This window comes from Bos mutus, chromosome 17 (genome assembly GCF_027580195.1).
Source record: "Bos mutus isolate GX-2022 chromosome 17, NWIPB_WYAK_1.1, whole genome shotgun sequence".
Lineage (NCBI taxonomy): Eukaryota > Metazoa > Chordata > Mammalia > Artiodactyla > Bovidae > Bos > Bos mutus.
The window spans coordinates 8,699,270-8,719,179 of NC_091633.1; the positions used below are offsets into that span (position 1 = coordinate 8,699,270).

A 19,910-nucleotide genomic window follows, 5' to 3' on the forward strand; every position below is an offset into this window, starting at 1 on the left:
GAAGGAATAAGAAAAGAGTAATAAGAGAGGGAAAAATATATAAACTTGTGGGCCAATTCAGGAATTTCAACATCCAGATAATAGGAGAAAGTGAAGAAAAAAGAGGCAGTTAAGTCACTAAGGAGATTTTGTTGTTGTTCAGTCACTGAGTTATGTGCAGCTCTTTTCGACCCCATTGACTGCAGCATGCCAGGCCTCCCTGTCCTTCACTATCTCCCAGAGTTTGCTCTAACTCATGTCCATTGAATGGGTGATGCCATCCAACCATCTTATCCTCTGTTGTCCCCTTCTCTTCCTGTCCTCAAATTTTTCCCAGGTTCAGGGTCTTTTCCAATGAGTTGGCTCTTCACATCAGGTGGTCAAAGTATTGGAGCTTCAGCTTCATCATCAGCCCTTCCAATGAATATTCAGGGTTGATATCCTTTAGGATTGACTGGTTTGATCTCCTTGCTGTCCAAGGGACTCACTCTCAAGAGTCTTCTCCAGCACCATAGTTCGAAAGCATCAATTCTTCAGTGCTCAGCATTCTTTATAGTCCAACTCTCACATCTGTACATGACTACTGGAAAAACCAGTAGCTTTGACTACTCGAACCTTTGTCAGGAAAGTGATGGAAAATTTGCAGATAAATCTCCAGATTTCAGTTTCTAGAGTGAAGGAACCTGACAGCTTCCCAGTGTTACTGATGGAAGTAGACACATACCTCAGCATATTCCTAAAATTGTTCCCTAAATTTATAGGATACTGGCGAAAAGAGAAGAAGCTATAAGCTTCTGGATAGGAAAAAACAGGTCACCTACAAAAGGACCAAGGATCAGCATAGCTCTGGTTCTAGCATTCTTGAAAGCCACAACAACAATGGCTGGAGGCTTCCAAAATTCTTAAGGAGAAGGCTTTCCCTCCTAGGATTCCATGCACAGCTAAATGACTGAGTCCGGTGTGAGGGCAGAAGGAAGACACTTTTAGAACACGCAAGGCCACAAAGCATGTGCTCCCCCGAACACATTTTCTTAGAAAGCTACTGAAGGATGTCTTCCATTGAACCAAGAGAGTAGATCAAAGAAGAGCAAGACATGGAGGACAAAAAAGCAAAGGGATCTAAGAGAACCAAAGAAGGCCTCTGGGGTGAGAGCAACAAAAGAAGCCTATACAGCCGGGACCAAGACAGGCATGTTGGGGCATCACTGTCGTGTGTCCTGCCGTTTGTCATCTTTTTAACTGGACGAAACTACTGTAGGATATGCCCTGGGAAGACGAAGGGTCTATCAAAAGAGAGGGAGCCACGTGGTGCCCTGAATTCGGGGGTAAAACCCCAGGAAAGGCACAGGGAAGCCGAAGGATGTCAGTAAAGGGAAGTCCCAGCTGATGGTTGTACAGGGGTTTAGTGGACTCTGTCCAGATGAAAGCAGTGTTGGGGCTTTTAGGAGGGATGTGGCCAGTGAAAAAGCAGTGGAACTGATTGTCTTACATGTCCTGCTGCTGCTGCTGCTGCTGCTAAGTCACTTCAGTCATGTCCGACTCTGTGCGACCCCATAGACGGCAGCCCATGAGGCTCCTCTGTCCATGGGATTTTCCAGGCAAGAGTGCTGGAGTGGGGTGCCATTACATGTCCTAGGAGGCTGAGGAGTGAGATGAAGATGCAAGGAAAACCAAGCTAAAAAAAAAAGTCATTAACTCCAGGGAAAAAAAAGCAAAAAGAAAGGGACATCTGATATGCCACAAACCCTCACCTGTGAATAATGATCCCAGACCCATAAAACACCATAAATTTACCAAATCGCAGGAAACCTGTATTACGAGGTTGGGGAAAGGGGATAGGGTGGCTGCTTAAGAGCAGTAATTCTATGTCTGCCAAGATAACAAGCTCATAGATGGATGATGTCTTAATGGATGATTCACAAGATAACGTACACACATCGTTCAGAAGCACAGAGATGTGTAAATGCCTGAGTCAAACGTGATTTCCTCTGGAGTGGGGTTCTAGAGGGGCAATGGGACAAGGACCTTCTATTTTGTTGTTATGCATTTCTTTATTGTTCTCAGTTTTTTTTTTTTTAAGCTTGATATACAAGTACAGAAAAGCACACGAAAGGTACAAACTGCTTCACAAATATAAAGTATTAGAATGTGTGCTTCTCTGATCTTACACTTGTACCCTGTTGTAAGTTGGGGTTTTTTTTGGTATTATTTGAGTTCCTAAATTGTGAGAATTTATAAAAAGAGTGAATTGAAGATGAAAAGCTGAAAATACAGCTTAGGACAGATCACCGGGTCTCTTCTGCTTCTTTTGTGATCTAACCTCTTGAAGTCTCCTCGTAAAGTGTTTCAGGGTCCGCAGAGAGGGACTGCAAAGCTGCAGGAGTCTGATGGAGTTTGGCTTCTCTGTGGAAATGAATTTCCTAGGGGCCTGCGTGTCCCCAACCTGCTTGCTCACGGGTCTGTCCTGTTCCCTTGCAGGCCCAGCATGTCGGGGCTCCACCTGGCAAGAAGGGGCCGAGAACAGAAGAAAGTGGACCTGCACAGAGACTTCACCGTGGCTTCCCCTGCTGAGTTCGTCACACGCTTTGGGGGGCATCTGGTCATCGAGAAGGTACAGGTGGGGTCTCGGCACTCGGGGTGGGGTGGAACAGGCCAACCTGCCTCAGGCTGCAGAGAAAGGCCCGCCCGTTGGTGAGCACTTGCAGGAGCAGGAGGTACCCTCGGAGGCTCTCAGAGATGAGAGGAACCCTGGGGTAGCACATAGCCTCCAGCACAGGCCCCCTGCCCTTTTCTTCTGTCCAGGTGCTCATCGCGAACAACGGTATTGCCGCTGTGAAATGCATGCGCTCCATCCGCAGGTGGGCCTATGAGATGTTCCGAAATGAGCGGGCCATCCGGTTTGTAGTCATGGTAACGCCAGAGGACCTCAAGGCCAACGCAGGTACTGCAGCCCTGACTCCCTCCCTCTCTGCCTCGCCCCATCCTCACCTCCTCCACTCAGCCTGGGCCAAGTCCATCCTGTACCCCAGAAAGCATTGCAGGGTACCTCTCCCAATTCCATATTTATTTCCCAATCTTCTCTATTTAATTAAAATGTCTGCTGCTAACAAGAGTGACCCATAAGCCTGATAAAAATGCAAATGGTTAACATGCAAAGTGGAAATCTCACCTTTGAGGAACATCCATGTTACAGTAGCTTGGCATCTTTCCCTCCAGATGCTTTTTTCTTGCACGGGTATGTGCTGTTTTTTCAATCGTTCCTTCATTTTTCTACTTATTTATCGCTCCATGTCTATCAGCATAGATCATTCTGTTAATAACTATTGGGCAGTTTGATTTTTCTATAGTCCATGGGGTCGCTAGGAGTTGGACATGACTGAGCGACTTCACTTTCACTTTTCACTTTCATGGATTGGAGAAGGAAATGGCAACCCACTCCAGTGTTCTTGCCTGGCGAATCCCAGGGACGGGGGAGCCTGGTGGGCTGCCATCTATGGGGTTGTAGAGTTGGAGATGACTGAAGTGACTTAGCAGCAGCAGCAGTTTGATTTTTCCCCTAAACAATTGTGTCCCTTTATAGATTCTGCACACAGCAACCAAACAGATCTTTTAAAACACAACTCAGTTTCCATCAGCATGCCCCGCCCCCCACTCCGTGTCCAGCACCAGCTCCCTCACCCCCGAACCTCCCCATAGTGAAGGTCCTGGGCTCTGCTCTGCACTGATGGAGTCTCCGTTTTATTTACTACAGTGAGGACAGGTTTGCTCGTTAGCCCCATTTTACAGATGAGATAATTGAGGCACAAAGGTGTGACTCAGTTGCCCAGGGACCTGGGGATTGGAACTGTGGGCTGAGTCCACAGCCTGATGCTGTGGGGTCACTCCTCACACTCAGGCTAAAATTTGAGAACCTCACCAAGGCCAGTTAAGGCCTCACATGACTTGGCCCCTGCTGGCCTCCCAAACTCCCATCTCCTGCCTCTCAGCCTCCATCCCTGGGTCCCTGTCCCACTGGCCTCATCAGTGTTGGCCTCGCTCTTTTCTGTTGCAGAGGCTTGGAAAGTTCTGGACCGTTTGCTGACAGTGCTTTCCGGAAGCTCTTTGCACAGCAGGCCTCCACTCCCCCACGCACAATTTGAATGTTATAGCTCTCCTGGCCATCCCTGTCAGAGCCCTGGCACTGCCCACAGCCTGTGGTTACCCTGCTTGTTTTCTTGTTTATCTTCTCCAACATGAAAATAAAATTCAGCAAGGAGTGGGTCATGGCCTGACGCCTTGATTTGTAATCTCTGGAACTTCTCCCGTCACCAACACACTGCGTTGGGTCAGCATCAGAGGCCAGCAGGCCAGAAGGAAGCACTGCTCTCGAGTTCTTTTTCCAAGTCTGCACATAACATTCGACAGTTCCTTCTCAGGGTCTTAGAGAATGTCATAGTACAGATGTACTAACTCCTGACTTTTGATTGAATCTACTTTGCACAGTTCAAAACACTGCCCTGTGAGGAGGGACTTCCCCAGTGGTCCAGTGGTTAAGACTGTGCTTCCAGTGTGGGGGCCTGGGTTCAGTCCCTGGCCAGGGAAGTTCCACAGGCAAAAAATAAAAACACACTGCCCCGCAAACACCCTTTTACATGTCTTTGGCCTCGTTGATGAATGTTTTTTTAGAACATGTTCTTAGAAGTAGGATTTCTGTGTTTGAAGAGCATGAGTATATTAAAATCAAAGCATTGTATTGTATTCAGCAATGAAAAGGAAGGAAATCATCATGTTATAACACAGGTGGGGCTTCCCTGGTAGCTGAAATGGTAAAAAACCCACCTGCAATGAGGGAGACCTGGGTTTGCTCCCTGGATAGGGAAGATCCCCTTGGAGGAGGGCGCGGCAACCCACTCCAAGTATTCTTGCCTGGAGAATCCCACGGACAGAGGAGCCTAGTGGGCTGCAGTCCATGGCCATCGGGTTGCAAAGAGTTGGACACAACTGAGTGACTAGGCACATAATACAGGTGAACCTTGAGGGCATTACGCTCAGTGAAATAAGCCAGTCACAGAAAGACAAATACTGGATGTTTCCACTTACATGAGGTCCTGAGCAGTCAGATTCATAGAGACAGAAGGCAGAAGGGTGGGTGCCAGGGGCGCTGGGCAGCGGGATGGGGAGGGGTCACTTCATGGGTATCGAGTTTGAGTTGCATGAGATGAGAAAGTTCCGGAGATCCGTTTCACAACAGTGTGAATATACTTGACAGTATTTGAGCTATGTACTTAAAAAGTGATTACGATGGTAAATTTTGTTATGTGGCTTTTTTTTTAAACCATGGTTAAAAGCAAACATTGTATTGTTTAGTGGCAAAACACTATTAAGATACCCAAGAATTTTTAGGGAGTCCCTGGCGGCCTAGTGATTAGGATTCCAGTCTTTCACTGCCCTGGCATGGGTTCAATCCCTGGTCAGGGAACTGAGATCCCACAAGCCACATGGCACTGCCAAAAATTAAAAATATATATGATGTTTTAAAACCCACTTCTAATCCAACTATATTGATAGCTTGCTTCCTTCTTTTTTGTTGCCTTCCAGGCCATGACCAGACACACATATATTTTCACACAATTAAAGTCAAACTCAGTTCTTTCTTCCAACTATCATATACGTTCCTCCACTGTGATCCTAGAGTCGTCACGGTTATCCTTTCAGTGGCCGTGCGTCGCTGGGTCCTGTCCTCGACTTGGGTCTGTCAGTCCTTCTGATCTCCTCTCATTTAATTCCAGAGTATATCAAGATGGCAGATCAGTATGTCCCTGTCCCAGGAGGGCCCAACAACAACAATTACGCCAACGTGGAGCTGATTGTAGACATCGCCAAGAGGATCCCCGTGCAGGTGAGTCACACGGGGTGTCCCCGTCTGCCTGTGACGGGGACGATGCCCTGAACTCTGGAGCAACCTGGTTCCACAGTTCGGAAGGGATGGAGGAGCTGGTCCTAGGAGACTCTGAAAGCCAGGGCTGGTAGGACCCAGCAAGGAGCTTTTGGGGTGTGATGGGGGGCGGATTCTTGAAGAAAGACCTCTATTCATGCCTCTGTGTGTTTGCAGGCGGTGTGGGCTGGTTGGGGCCATGCTTCTGAAAACCCCAAACTTCCGGAGCTCCTGCGCAAGCACGAGATTGCTTTCCTAGGTAGAGTGTGCCTCCATCAGATATGTGGGAATGGGGGTCTTGATGGAATTCTCGCTAATACAGCCCTGGAAGGAGGGGGCCTGTTTGATGTTCCCACATCACACGTTCATGGTCAGGAGCAACTGAGTCCAGCAGTGGGAGGTCACATGGAGAGGTTGGCCAGCCTAGGGAAATAGCTGTTACCATGGTTACCACAGCAGAATGATGCTGGGGCAAGCAGAACCCTCTGCTGGTGTTCCTGTTGGTACTGAGATAACAGCCATGTTCAGATTTCTAACTCAGGTTGGAAATCTTTAGGCTACACCTTTGCTTGGGCTGTTCTTAGGCCTTTGGAATGCCCTCACCCCCTCAGACCAGAACCCCTCATCTCTGCTACTTATTAGGTAAAATGATACTTATTGTTCATGGCATCTGTTTGTTTCATAATTCAGATGTATAATTTGTAAACTTTACTCAGTTAGGTTGTCTGTCATCCTTGTGTGTAAATTGGAGTCATCTACCATTCTCAGTAAATCCCTGTTGCTGCTCCTTAACCTCTGGGCCCACAACACAGACTTGTATATACAGCAGCTTGGTGCTAAGTCAGTACCTGATATTCACCTGAGGGTCTGCCTGGTGACCTGTGCTCACTGATGTGTTCTTTTCCATGGCCTCTCATTGGCTGTCACATGGGACTCTCATTATCTCTCATTTTTAGTTCTGGAAGTTGATGGTCCAGCCCTGGTGCCAGCCAACTACAGCCTACAGGCCAAATCCAGCCTGCTGCCTGCTTTTGTAAATAAAGTTTTATTGAAACACGGCCCTGCCCATTCATTTATGTATTGCCTATGGCTCATTTATGTACTGCCTATGGCTCATTATAGAAAAAGTTTGCTAACCCATAGTCTAGTGTTTTGAGATGCTGGCTTGCTCCCCTTGGTCTAGTTTTTTGCTGGTGAACTTTGTATAGGCCACTTAGCTTAAGCTATAAATCATGTTTACAGTCCACATGTATTGAAAGTTGACTGACGAAGTAGCAGACTAATAGATCTTTTTTCTTCCCCATCTTGATGTTCAGTCCTTTAAGGCTGTGACTTGGGGACTTTTCTTTTGTGTACCTAATCAGCCCCCAGTTTTGAGGGCCTGAGTCTGCCTTCCCCCTTGCCCCACCCCTCAGGCCCTCCGAGCGAGGCAATGTGGGCACTAGGAGACAAGATCGCCTCCACCATCGTGGCCCAGACTCTGCAGATCCCAACGCTGCCCTGGAACGGAAGTGGTAAGGGGCCCTGAACTTCACTTGGGGAGGACGCCTGGGCCCCATCTTGAGAGCACAAGGGGTGACAGGTGTATGCTTCTTTAATTCTTTCATTCAGGCAAAGAAATACATAAAAAATAAAATTGCATAAAAACAAAGATAAAAAAAAATTTTAAATTATCAAGAAAGTGGTATGATATCTTTGTAGACATCTTAGAAAATAGGAAAAGTGTAAGAAAAAGAAATAGAAATTGTTTATAATCCAATGACCTGGTTTTGATCATTTGTTTTTTTATTCCAGCCTTTTTTCTAGGCACATCCGTTTAAAAGCCAGAGCTCTTATAGTTAATAGTTTGTGATGTGTTTTTTTTTCTCACTAGTCTGTCTATGTCAATAAATACACTTCACAACACTTCAGGTGCCTGCATAGGATTATATTATACAGATGTACCTTAATTTACTAACAGTCCTCTGTAGTTATACTTTTGGTTGTTTCCAATTAATTTTTTTCTAAATATGAAAATATTTAAAGCCTTGACAATCCTGTAGCTAACTCTCTATGTACATTTTAATAATTTCTTTAGGGTAAATTCCTAAAAGTGGAATTCTTAGAATAAGTTAAAAAACAGAAAACATTTCAAGAGTTTATAAACAATTTGATTTTTTCCTATAAAGATTGAATTTTAAATTTGGAGTGAAAAGTTTGTTTTGTTTTGTTTGTTGTTGTTTGTTTTTGAAATCTTCATAGGATTTTAGAAAGTAGTGATTGACATTACAAATGACTCCATAAGATAGAGTCGGTTTTTTTTTTTAAAAATTCAGATCAGGGAACTTCCCTGGTGGTCCAGTGGCTAAGACTCTGAGCTCCCAATGCAGGGGGCCTGGGTTCGATTCCTGGTCAGGGAACTAGCTCCCATATGCCACAACTAAGGCCCAGCACAAACAAATAAATATTTAAAAAAAAAAATAAATAAAAAAAATAAAAAAATAAAAAATTCAGATCAACATGGCTGTTCTTGGTAGACTCAGCCTGAATTGTCTTAAGCTTGGTTTCCCATTCGGGGTCGAGTTGGTCCTTAAGGAAATGAAAATGCACGGTGGGAAACTGAAGGACTGTGTCTGAATTCTGTTGGCCCAGAGGCCAGGTCTAGAGCCGCTGTGCTGGGAAGAGGCACTGTATTTCCGTGTCGTGTCCAGGCTGTTTTGGGGAGGATTCTGTTTCCTCTGTGACCCTGCAGGTCTGACGGTGGAGTGGGCGGAACACACTCTACAGGAGGGGCAAAGGATCAGCATCCCAGAGTCCGTCTACAACAATGGTTGCGTGAAAGATGTAGATGAAGGCTTGGAGGTAAATGCAGATCCTTGGAGGGGTGTGGGGGGGCCAGGAGCCAGAACCTTCTCATAAGCCTGGTAGCAGCAGAAACTGTCTAAACCTCTAAAGAAGTCTGTTTGTCCATTGCCCTCAGGCAGCAGAAAAAATTGGTTTTCCCTTGATGATCAAAGCTTCTGAAGGCGGTGGAGGGAAAGGAATCCGGAAGGCGGAGACTGCTGAGGACTTCCCCATCCTGTTCAGACAAGTGAGCTCCTCGCGCCGCATGTTTTTCCCTGTGTCTTTGGAAATTGTGCTTCTTCGGTCGGTGGCCACCAGATTCTTTCCACTAATGTTATTGTGTCACAACCAAGAGGACACCTGGGGGAGCTGAAGTATCGCTGTGTTGTGTTGCAAAGCGAATGTATGCATCTTTACTTGAAAAAGTCCAAGGCTTGGGTTGATCTGTACACTGTTTGCTTAGATGTTTGGTTCTATGAACCAGCGTGTCTGTAAAGGATTTCAGATACTTGTTTGTGAGAATATCTATCTGTGACTGTTTGTCTATCGAGAGATGGAATATTTTGTACAGTTAAGCGGTTTCAGTATTTTTAATGTTTGTAGATGATCAGTTTTATCGTTGGAGCAAATCATGTATTTACTTATTTGTAGCTGGTTTTCTACTTTTAAACCATTTTGCCTGGGGGATGGGGGAAGGAATACATTAGGAGACTGGGAATAAAATATGCACACTACTGCATTTAACATAGATAACCAACAAGCATCTACTGTGTAGCCCAGGGAACTATACTCAGTATTATGTAATAACCTATAAGGGAAAAGAATCTGGAAAAGAAAAAAAAAAACCAGCATAACTCCTGTTAGCCACTGGGTTTCTTTCCAGTACTTTTCCTGTAGTATATACTTTTGCATAGACCTTCATATAGTTCTAGATTTTTTTGTTTGCTTTTTAGTTACTTTGTCTATTTCTGACGGTGCTGAGTCTTGGTTGCTGCGCGCTGGCTTTCTCTAGCTGCAGCGAGCATCCTCACTGCAGTGGCTTTCCTTGTCGCGGAGCACAGGCTCTAGAGCATGCGGGTCGGTGGTTGTGGTGCCCAGGCTTAGTTGTCCCGAGGCGTGTGGGATCGTCCCAGACCAGGGATCGAACCTGCGTCCCCTGCCTGCATGGGCAGGCAGATCCTTAACCCCTGGACCACAGGGAAGTCTCCATAATTCTGTTTTATTATTTTTCACAGAAGTAGGATCCTCCCATGTGTTACTGCAATCTGCTTTTTTTTTTAATTGTCTTACAAATAACTCCATGTGAATCCTTATTTTTACTCCGCCTTCTACATTATGTATTTTTGATCATCTTTGAATTTGAGAATGTTATATCTTTGAGAAGAGGTAAAACTAAAAGATCGACAGGACCATGGGCGTCCCTGCCATTATTGCGCGCTCTCCTTGGAGAGCTTCCTGCTCCAGCCCTGCTTCCCCAGGGAAGAACCTGCCACCCTGCCGTCCCCCACCCAGGTGCAGAGCGAGACCCCTGGCTCCCCAGTCTTCCTCATGAAGCTGGCCCAGCGCGCCCGGCACCTGGAGGTCCAGATCCTCGCCGACCAGTACGGGAACGCAGTGTCCCTGTTCGGGCGCGACTGTTCCATCCAGCGGAGGCACCAGAAGATCATAGAGGAGGCGCCGGCCACCATTGCCACGCCAGCAGTGTTCGAGTTCATGGAGCAGGTGGGCTCTGGGGAACTTGGGTGGGGGAGGCATCTCAGCTCAGCGCCAGCAAGAGCTCTCAACGCCCAAGTTGCCAAAGTGGAGTGGGTGTCCAGGAAGAGATGAAGGGGCAGGGGGTGGAGGGAGGAGATGAATTCAGCCTCACGCAGGTTTACTGGGCTATGATCTCTGAGGCCCTAAGGTCATTTACACACTGCAGGTCCTCAGCCTGCATTCGGTCAGGGAACTGGGATGTTTTCCCCCCGGAGAAAACCACCGGCACCCCCTCCTTCCCCATCTTGTCTGCAGTGTGCCGTGCGCCTGGCCAAGACGGTGGGCTACGTGAGCGCGGGGACTGTCGAGTACCTTTACAGCCAGGATGGCAGCTTCCACTTCTTGGAGCTGAATCCCCGCCTGCAGGTGGAACATCCCTGCACGGAAATGATCGCGGATGTCAACCTGCCTGCTGCCCAGCTGCAGGCAAGGAGACGGGCTCTGAGCCCTGCGGTGGCTTCTGCCTAGAGCTGGGGGTGGGGGTCTCCTATCCTGCTTAGGTCAGACCTCCCTCCACTTGGACTGGCCTGGTCATTTCTTCCTTCTGGGAGTTACTCACACACTTTGGCGGGATATGACACAGGTCCCTTTGAGTGGGTCACATCCTAAGACCCAGTAGACTCAGTGTGATCCTTTGGCTCAGCTGGTGTCCTCTGTTGTCTGCTCCTTCCTCATTCCTCCAGATCAGCTTTCCCTGCGTCCTTCACAAAACTTTCTTTAGCTCTGCATCTGGACGCTGTTTCCCCTCCCTTCCCACCTCCTAAGAGTCTGTAGCTTTTATCTGATGCTCATTATGTGTTGTGACTGTTGCTTCTTTGCCCAAGGACACGGCTCCGTGGGGGCAGAGGCAAGCTGTCTTTTTCTCTCCTTGCGTCTCCGTGTTGCACCGTCTTGTGGACCCAGGAGGAGCTCAGTATATTCCAAATCATTCACTGCACCGCTTCCTGCATCACCTCTGGCTCTGGGCTCTGTGTTTGAGGACTGACCCTCTCACGGGATGGACTTCTTGATTTCAGATTGCCATGGGTGTGCCGCTGCACCGCTGAAGGATATCCGGCTTCTGTACGGAGAGTCCCCGTGGGGGGTGACGCCCATTTCTTTTGAGACCCCTAGCAACCCTCCCATTCCCCGAGGCCACGTCATTGCAGCCAGAATCACCAGCGAAAACCCAGATGAGGCAAGTCCGGGGTGGTGGTGGGGGGCCTGCGTTTCCACCACCTCCAACCTCCCAGCTTGGGGCAGACCCGGAACCTTAGCCTGGAGGAGACGCCCAGGCCTTGCAGTTTACAGACGAGGAAATTGATATGCGGGAAGGGAAGGGATGAAAGGTGCCTGGTGTGTCAGAGGACAGCCTCGCCTCTGGGCATTGTCACCCTATATCACAGCTCCAGAGGCTGGGGCGACCCGCCTCACGCCTAGGACCTGCTGAGCCCAGGGCCAAGTCCCAGTGGTGCACTACAAAGGTCACATATGTCCATCTTTGGGACAGGCAGCTGTGTTTAGAGCACAGATCCTTGGATTTGTGGCCCTGTGAACTTTTGACTACAACATACAGTCTAAGACAGCAGTCCCCACTTTTGGTACCAGAGACTGGTTTCGTGGAAGACAGTTTTCCCGTGGACCAGGGTGGGGGGCGGGGATGGTTTGCGAGTGACTCAAGCACATGGCATTTATTATGCGTTTTCTTTCTATTATTATTATTACATCAGCTCCACCTCACATCATCAGGCATTAGATCCCAGTGGTTGGGGACCCCTGGTCTAAGGAGTCCCTCTGTGACTTGTTCTTACTTGTGCCTTAAAGTACCAAGCAGCTGGCATCTGTCACAGTTTATGTGTATACTAACAGTTGTCACATAACCACCATAATCTACCACGATTTAGTTATTTAATGACTTCATTCAAGAAACTTGGGATGAGAGAAGTTTTATCCCCTCTCCTGTGGTGACTGTATTAGCTGGGGATCTTTGGCTGAGAGCGAACAGTCAATTCCAGTGGTGGGCAGGCAGAATGGGAGGCTTTTAGGGGTTGATGGCTTAGTCACAGGATGGAGGGCCATGTATAGAAAAAACCCAGCACCCGAAACTTTGCATCTCTGGCCTCCAAGCATGTCTGCCAAAATGAATGCCTTTATCACAGGCAATCCCGGCCGGAACATCAAACCCACCTTTCCCCTTTTACCAGAATTATACTCAGAAGGGGACGGGTCATTCACACAAAGGGAACTTTGGTGTGTGTTAGCATCAACTAGGGCTAACACTGGATTTCTGTATCTGCCAGACTTTTCATAGTCTAGAGTTGGAAATCCCTCTCCTCTTATATTTAAACATTTTCTGATCGACAACGGCAAGCATATAAAATCAGTAGGTACCATCACTCAGCCTCATCAAGTGATTACCGGTCCCCAACTTGGTTGTTATCTTTCAACTTTTTTTTTAAGAATAAAAATCCCACGCCTTGGCGTGCTCACATGGATATACTTGCACTGCTCATGACAAGTATCAATGTTTTATTGATCACACCAAGCTCTTGGGTGTGGGAGGGGCTCTTGGGTTTTCCTAGGATTTAATTCTGATGAAAGTAGATCTGGAGTAATAATTTCTTCTGTTTGCTTCTTCTGTCTGGGCTCCAGGGGTTTAAGCCGAGCTCCGGAACGGTCCAAGAATTGAATTTCCGCAGCAGCAAGAATGTATGGGGTTATTTCAGCGTGGCTGCGACTGGTGGCTTACACGAATTTGCGGATTCCCAGTTTGGGCACTGCTTTTCCTGGGGGGAGAACCGGGAAGAGGCCATTTCGTTAGTATCTCCCTCCCTCCTTCCCTTCCTTCGACCCCTTCCTTTGAGAAACTAGAAATTATTAGCCTGTGGCTTCAGATGCAGAGCAGTTTAGGGGATGAAGAGCAGACCTTATCTTAAACACCTTATGCCAGAGTCCAAGAACACAATCTGTCCTCTTCCCTCGTTTGAGACCTGTGACGACACGCATGGAATCAGTTCACCAAGGTCACTGATCTTGAGCTTGTTACAGGTTGAACTTGAAGGTGATCCAAAGAATGTTCAAGGTGATTCCAGGAGTTTAAAAGGTGCTGAGTGCTATAGCTTTTTATTAAAAAAAAAAAAAAAAAAGGTGCAGGGGGGCCCTCTTTTAAATTTAAGTCTCTTAAGTAGTTCCCTGAGAAATCCACATTGACAAAGAAGCCCTCAAATGCCAAAACACCTACATCTTTTTAAAAATTGAAGTATAGTTGATCTACAGTGTCTTCTTAATTACTGCTGAATAGCAAAGTGATTCAAAGAAGGCAATGGCACCCCACTCCAGCACTCTTGCCTGGAAGATCCCATGGACGGAGGAGCCTGGTAGGCTGCAGGCCATGGGGTTGCGAAGTCGGGCACGACTGAGCGACTTCACTTACACTTTTCACTTTCATGCATTGGAGAAGGAAATGGCAACCCACTCCAGTGTTCTTGCCTGGAGAATCCCAGGGACGGGAGAGCCTAGTGGGCTGCCATCTATGGGGTTGCACAGAGTCGGACAAGACTAAAGTGACTTAGCAGCAGAAGCAAAGTGATTCGGTTAAACATATATATATGTACATTCTTTTTTAAAAATATCCTTTTCTGTTATGGTTTATTATAGGATGTTGAATACAGTTCTCTGTGCTATACAGTAAGACATTGCTGTTTGTCCATCCTATAGATAACAGTCTGCATCTGCTAACCCCGGCCTCCCACTCATCCCTCCCCCACCCCCTCAGCAACCACAAGTCTGTTCTCTATGTCTGTGAGTCTGTTCCTGTTTCATGAATACGTTCATTGGCGTCATATTTTAGATTCCATGTATAAGCGACATCATCTGGTGTGTTTCCCCTATAACACTCTCCCTGATTTCATAGAGAGTGGGGTTTCTGCCCTTTAGACTGGACATGTGTTTGATGCGGGGGGGCCCTCTGGGAAACAGGAGGTGGTTACAGCCAAACACGTGCAGGCTGGTGACTGCCCTGTGCAGAGTGGGGTACTGGCGTCAGCCATCTGTCTGTGCACCCCAGGCCCACTGGGGAGCTGGGTGGACAGCTAGAGAGTGACTCCTCCTTGGGACACTGAGGGATTTTGACAGGTCCAGCAGGAGAGAGAGTCAAAGCGACTGGCAAGGTTGATAACAATTATAATCACTAATTAATCATTTCATAACAGCTAACATTTACTGATCAGGGACCATGTGCTTTATATGGATTATCTCATTTGAATCCCCAAGTACCTGTGAGAAGGCAGGGTTATCCCCTCATTTTCCAGATGAGGACACCGAGGCCGGGGCAGTTTAGTCACTGGCCCAAGATTTGCTGGGCCAGTCCATGCTGGAGGCTGTCTGATTCGGGACCCTCTCTTTGCGGTTCTGGTTCATTGAGAACCATGCTGGAGCTGATGACACATATGTTAATTGGGAAAACAATCTGTGTGCCTTCCCCTCAAGGAACATGGTGGTGGCTTTGAAGGAACTATCCATCAGGGGCGACTTCAGGACCACCGTGGAATATCTCACCAACCTTCTGGAGACTGAGAACTTTCAGAACAACGACATTGACACCAGCTGGTTGGATAACCTCATTGCCGAGAAAGTGCAGGTAGAGGGCTGCACGTGTCTCCCCTGGGGGTCCTGGAGCCACCACCCTCCCCCGGCTCCCTGTGGCCATGGTCCCTGTGGACACTGATGCACAGAGTCTCTCCCAGGCTGAGAAGCCAGATATCATGCTCGGGGTTGTGTGCGGAGCCTTGAACGTGGCCGACTCCATGTTTAGAACATGCATGACGGACTTCCTACACTCGCTGGAAAGGTAGGGCGTAGGGGTACTTCCTTTCCCCTCTTGGGATACGTGTTGGTGGCAAGTAAGGCAGACACATGCGTTCTTTGGGTGCAAGTCAGTTACCACGCATTCAGTGAACCCCTCCTGTCATCACCTTCTCCTGCCCTCAGTCTTTCCCAGCATCAAAGTCTTTTCCAATGAGTCGGCTCTTCGCATCAGGTGGCCAAAGTATTGGAGCTCCATCTTTGGCATCAGTCCTTCCAACATGCTTGCCTCTGTAGAATTCCTCAGATAAACCTGGGTTGCCCTGGAAGAGGCTGGATGATTGGGGTGGGGGATGAGAGGGATTCTTAAGGCCAAGATAGCCATCATCCTACAGACAGCCATGTACATACTCATGCTGACTTGTGTAAGTTAAGTTACAACAGGCAGGAATTCAGAGAGGAGGATGTGAACTTGAGAAGCAAAGCAGGTTATAGGTCACTTCTATAAATGAATCAGGTGACCAGCGAAATGGACCCCATGAAGATGGCCAGGAGGTCCCTCTTAGGATGGACCAGGGCTTCCCAGCCTCTGTACCACTGGCATTTGGGGCTGGGTCATCTTTTGTGGTGAAGGCTGACCTGTGCCAGATGGGACGTTAGCCCATCCAAAGCATCCCCTCCTCCTCCTCCTGAAGTCAGGACAATCGAGTGTGTCTCCAGATGCTGCCATCTGTCCTCTGGGGAGAGGCAGAAATCTCCCGCCCCCATTGAAAACCACCATGATAGGCAAAGGAGACTACCAAAAGGGAAATAGAAGGATGAACGTTTTTAGTCCTTGAATCATATGCTTTTTAAAAAAATATTCTTATTTCTTTGGCTGCACTGGGTCTTAGCTGCAGCCTGTGGGATCTAGTTCCCTGACCGGAAGTCAAACCCAGGCCCCCTGTATTGTAAGCGCCAAGGCTTAGCCATTGGACCACCAGGGATGTCCCAGACAATATGCTTTTGAATGGTAATAGAGTCACAGTATGGGCTTCCCTGGTGGCTCAGCGGTAAAGAATCTGCCTGCAATGCAGGAGACCTGGGTTCGATCCCTGGGTCGGGAAGATCTCCTGGAGGAGGACATGGCAACCCACTCCAGTACTCTTGCCTGGGAACTCCCATGGACAGAGGAGCCCGGCAAACTATAGTCCATAGGATTGCACAGAGTCGGACTCGACTGAAGCATCTAAACAGCAGCAGCAGAGGCCCTGTCTGTGCGCTGGTTTCTTTCACGAGCAGGTGGCAGGATTCCCACGTAAGGACTTGTTCCGAGAAGAAGCAGCGTGGAGTTTGCTTCTTGGGAAGCCCTTTTGAAATTTCACATCCTGCAGCAAGACCAGTTTCCTTCAGTTCTAAGGGATATCAGGTTCCTTGGGACTGTCCATCCTTTGACTTTATCAACCAGCCATGGTGATGCTTAGGAGAGGCAAAGAGCAGGTAGCTTTTTAAGTCCAGAGAATGGATGGCCGCAGAGTTCTTGGTCACTCCTAGACTCACTGCAGGTCTGTCTTCTCTCCCAGGGGCCAGGTCCTCCCCGCAGACTCTCTGCTGAACATCGTGGACGTGGAATTAATCTATGGAGGTGTCAAGTACATTCTCAAGGTAAAGGTCTCTATTTCTTGGATGTCTCCAACACTCTGGGGGCTCAAGGGAGTTTTATTTCTGCCGCGCGCCACCCCTGCAATGGATTTTCCACGCCTGCTCCCGGGACTCCCCTTGCAGTCCCGTGACCTTGAGACCTATGGGCTTTGGGTTCAGAACCCGTAGGCTTGGGCCTCGTGCACAAACATGGCATCATAGAGCATGTATTGGTTTCCCACGGCTGCCGTAATTAAGTTCCATAAACCGGTGTCTTCACCAGTTTCACCAGAAATTCATTGCCTCTCAGTTCTGGAGGCCAGAAGTCCAACATCAAGGTGTTGGCTGTGCTGAGGTCTCTTAGGCTCCCAGGAACCACCCCTTTCCTAGCTTCCGGTGGTTGTGGACAGTCCTCGGTGTTCCTTGGCTTAGAGGTTATCACTCCAATTGCTGCCAGCGTCTGGCTTGGTACGGCCCCCTGTGAGTGCGTCTGTGTCTGTCTGTCTTCATCTTCCTACTGTGCCTGTCTGGGTCTCTTCTCGTCTTACAAGAATACCAGTCAGACTGGATTCAGGGCTCACCCTAATCCGGCGTGACCCCTCCTTAACTGACTACATCTGCAAAGACCCTGTTTCCGAGTAAGGTGATGTGCCGAGGTTCTGGGAAGGACGTGGACCTGGGGGGACACTGTTCAGCCCCTCACAGCATGCGAGCAGAACCACGGCTCAAGGGCAGAACCTGTCCCCACAGGTGGCCCGGCAGTCTCCGACCATGTTCGTGCTCATCATGAACGGCTCTCACATCGAGATCGACGCCCACCGGCTGAACGATGGGGGGCTACTGCTGTCCTGCAGCGGCAACAGCTACACCACCTACCTGAAGGAGGAGGTGGACAGGTGTGTGGCCAGGGACACCCAGAGCCAGCTCCCCCACCCATCCACACGAGGTCCATGTGCAGGCTCAGGCTCTTAGCCAAGGCACCTTCTCTAGGACCTTCTGGGGCTCTTGGGGAGGTTCATCTTGAGGGTGGAATCCCAGGCTGCAGGTTGGCATCCATGGAAGGTCCCTAGGCATCCCTTTTCTAGCAATGTGGACGGATTCAGGGCTGCCAGCTCCACAGCCTGTGAGGTGCACTGAGTCCCCTCAGCTCCGGGTCTGAGCTGCAGTGTCCACACCCATCGGAGCAAGGCTGGGAGAAGATGCGGTTATCCAGTTAGGGTAATGGCTATTTATTTGAGCATCTGTTGGGTCGGCCAAAATGTTCGCTTGGGTTTTTCTGTAAGATGTTACCTACGAATAAACTTTCTGGCCAACTCAATACTTAACCCAGGTGTCAGGCTAGGTGTCAGCAGAGACCCGTGGTCACGACTCACGGAGTCTTGTCAGGGAAGAGACGCATCGAACAAGTGGATGGCAGCAGGGAAGGTTGCTGTGGGTCAGGATGGGTGGAGCATGGGGTGACCCGGAAGCACTCGGTGTGGGGAGCCTCACGAGATGGAGACCCTGTTACTCTGGGGTGTCTGACCAACCCGAGCTCACACAATGAAACACAAACCCCTACTCCCACCCCCGAGCTGAACAGGCAGCAAAGACCCCAGGCCAAGAAGAGTAAAGTGGGGGAGGAATGGAGGGTGGGGTTTCCAGAGACCCCAGGCTTGAAAAAGCTCCAGTTAGGGAATGCAGGTTCCTTTCCCAGTCCTCCATGGAAGAAGGCAGACAAGATACACCCCAAATCGGCATTGTGTTACCTTTTTTTAACCCATGTTCTCTCTACCAAGGATATTCAGGGTGATTATAGGCACCGCCCATGGGGCATGCTCTTCCTGGTTCTGTTACAGAAAGTGAAAGAGTTAGTCTGTCAGTCATATTTGACTCTGTGACCCTGGACCAGAGCTCCTCTGTCCATGGGGATTCTCCAGGGAAGAATACTGGAGTGGGTAGCTATTCCCTTCTTCAGGGGATCGTCCCAACCCAGGGATCGAACCCAGGTCTCCCGCACTTCAGGCAGATTCTTTACTGTCTGAGCCACCAGAGAAGCGGTTCTACTATAAGGAGAAGCCTTTCCCTGGGTCAGTGTGTATTGAATAATACCGATATTGCTGATTGCTTTCTCTGTGCCAGAGCCTGTTGGAATTATGTTAGGAAAAGGAGCTAGTTTTCTGCCAAGAAGGGGCCCCACCCCAGTTCACACCCAAAGTCTTTGGGGTAATTGTCAACACCATTTGGGAAGAGTGGAGTGAGTCACTCAAACCATCCCAGGGTGATGCTCCTGGCTGCTGTTAGGGAGGGAAGACACTGTCAGAAGCCTGACTCCGGCACCTTGGTAGATGGTACCCTCCAGTGTCCCCACCACCTCCTTCTCTCTCCAGTTACCGAATCACCATTGGCAACAAGACGTGCGTGTTTGAGAAGGAGAATGACCCCACAGTCCTGAGATCCCCTTCGGCTGGGAAGCTGGTGAAGTACACTGTGGCAGACGGGGAACACGTTGAGGCTGGGGGCAGCTACGCCGAGATAGAGGTGACTGCAGAGCTGGCCCCCAGGGTGGGGCTGCAGCCTGGCCGCCCTCGTACCCACTCCCCAAGGGAGGACCCTCTGGGCAGGCTGCTGCACTCAAGCCAACAGACCGCCCCTTTCTCCTGAGTTCTCTCATGCAGATCCCTCAAACAGCCACTGCGTGGGGGGTTCAGCCCCAGTTCCCTGCCTTATTCCATAGGAAAAAAAAAAATCTCAAAAAATGTGTACCTCCCCAGCTGATAAATGATAATGATGCTGACAATTAAAAAGTGGTAACCCAACACCTGCAAAGCACTTACCACATGGCAGGCACCCTTCTAAGCATTTTCTCTGTCTTTAATTCCTTCTTTAATGTTCCTGGCAATCGTAAGTTGGACCCAAACAGAACCTCCATTTTGCACATGAAGACATGGGACCCAGGCAGCCTAAGAAACTCACTCAAGGTCACACAAAGCGAGGATTCCAACCTGCTCATTCTCTGCTGCCAAGGAAAAGAATGAATTTTGTAATGAAGATGCAG

At 48.7% G+C, this 19,910-nt stretch overlaps 1 protein-coding gene across 1 annotated transcript in view; it reads left to right on the forward strand.

Moving 5' to 3' along the window:
• ACACB (acetyl-CoA carboxylase beta) overlaps nucleotides 1-19,910 on the forward strand; it is a 115,184-nt gene that overhangs the window by 40,453 nt on the left and 54,821 nt on the right. Inside the window, 17 exon segments of the mRNA XM_070385980.1 lie at nucleotides 2,458-2,590; nucleotides 2,782-2,920; nucleotides 5,748-5,857; nucleotides 6,071-6,152; nucleotides 7,309-7,407; nucleotides 8,625-8,734; nucleotides 8,853-8,963; nucleotides 10,229-10,438; nucleotides 10,727-10,897; nucleotides 11,488-11,512; nucleotides 11,515-11,648; nucleotides 13,103-13,266; nucleotides 14,939-15,089; nucleotides 15,196-15,299; nucleotides 16,816-16,897; nucleotides 17,624-17,769; nucleotides 19,243-19,393. Of these exon segments, the coding sequence (XP_070242081.1) occupies nucleotides 2,458-2,590; nucleotides 2,782-2,920; nucleotides 5,748-5,857; nucleotides 6,071-6,152; nucleotides 7,309-7,407; nucleotides 8,625-8,734; nucleotides 8,853-8,963; nucleotides 10,229-10,438; nucleotides 10,727-10,897; nucleotides 11,488-11,512; nucleotides 11,515-11,648; nucleotides 13,103-13,266; nucleotides 14,939-15,089; nucleotides 15,196-15,299; nucleotides 16,816-16,897; nucleotides 17,624-17,769; nucleotides 19,243-19,393 (2,122 nt within the window).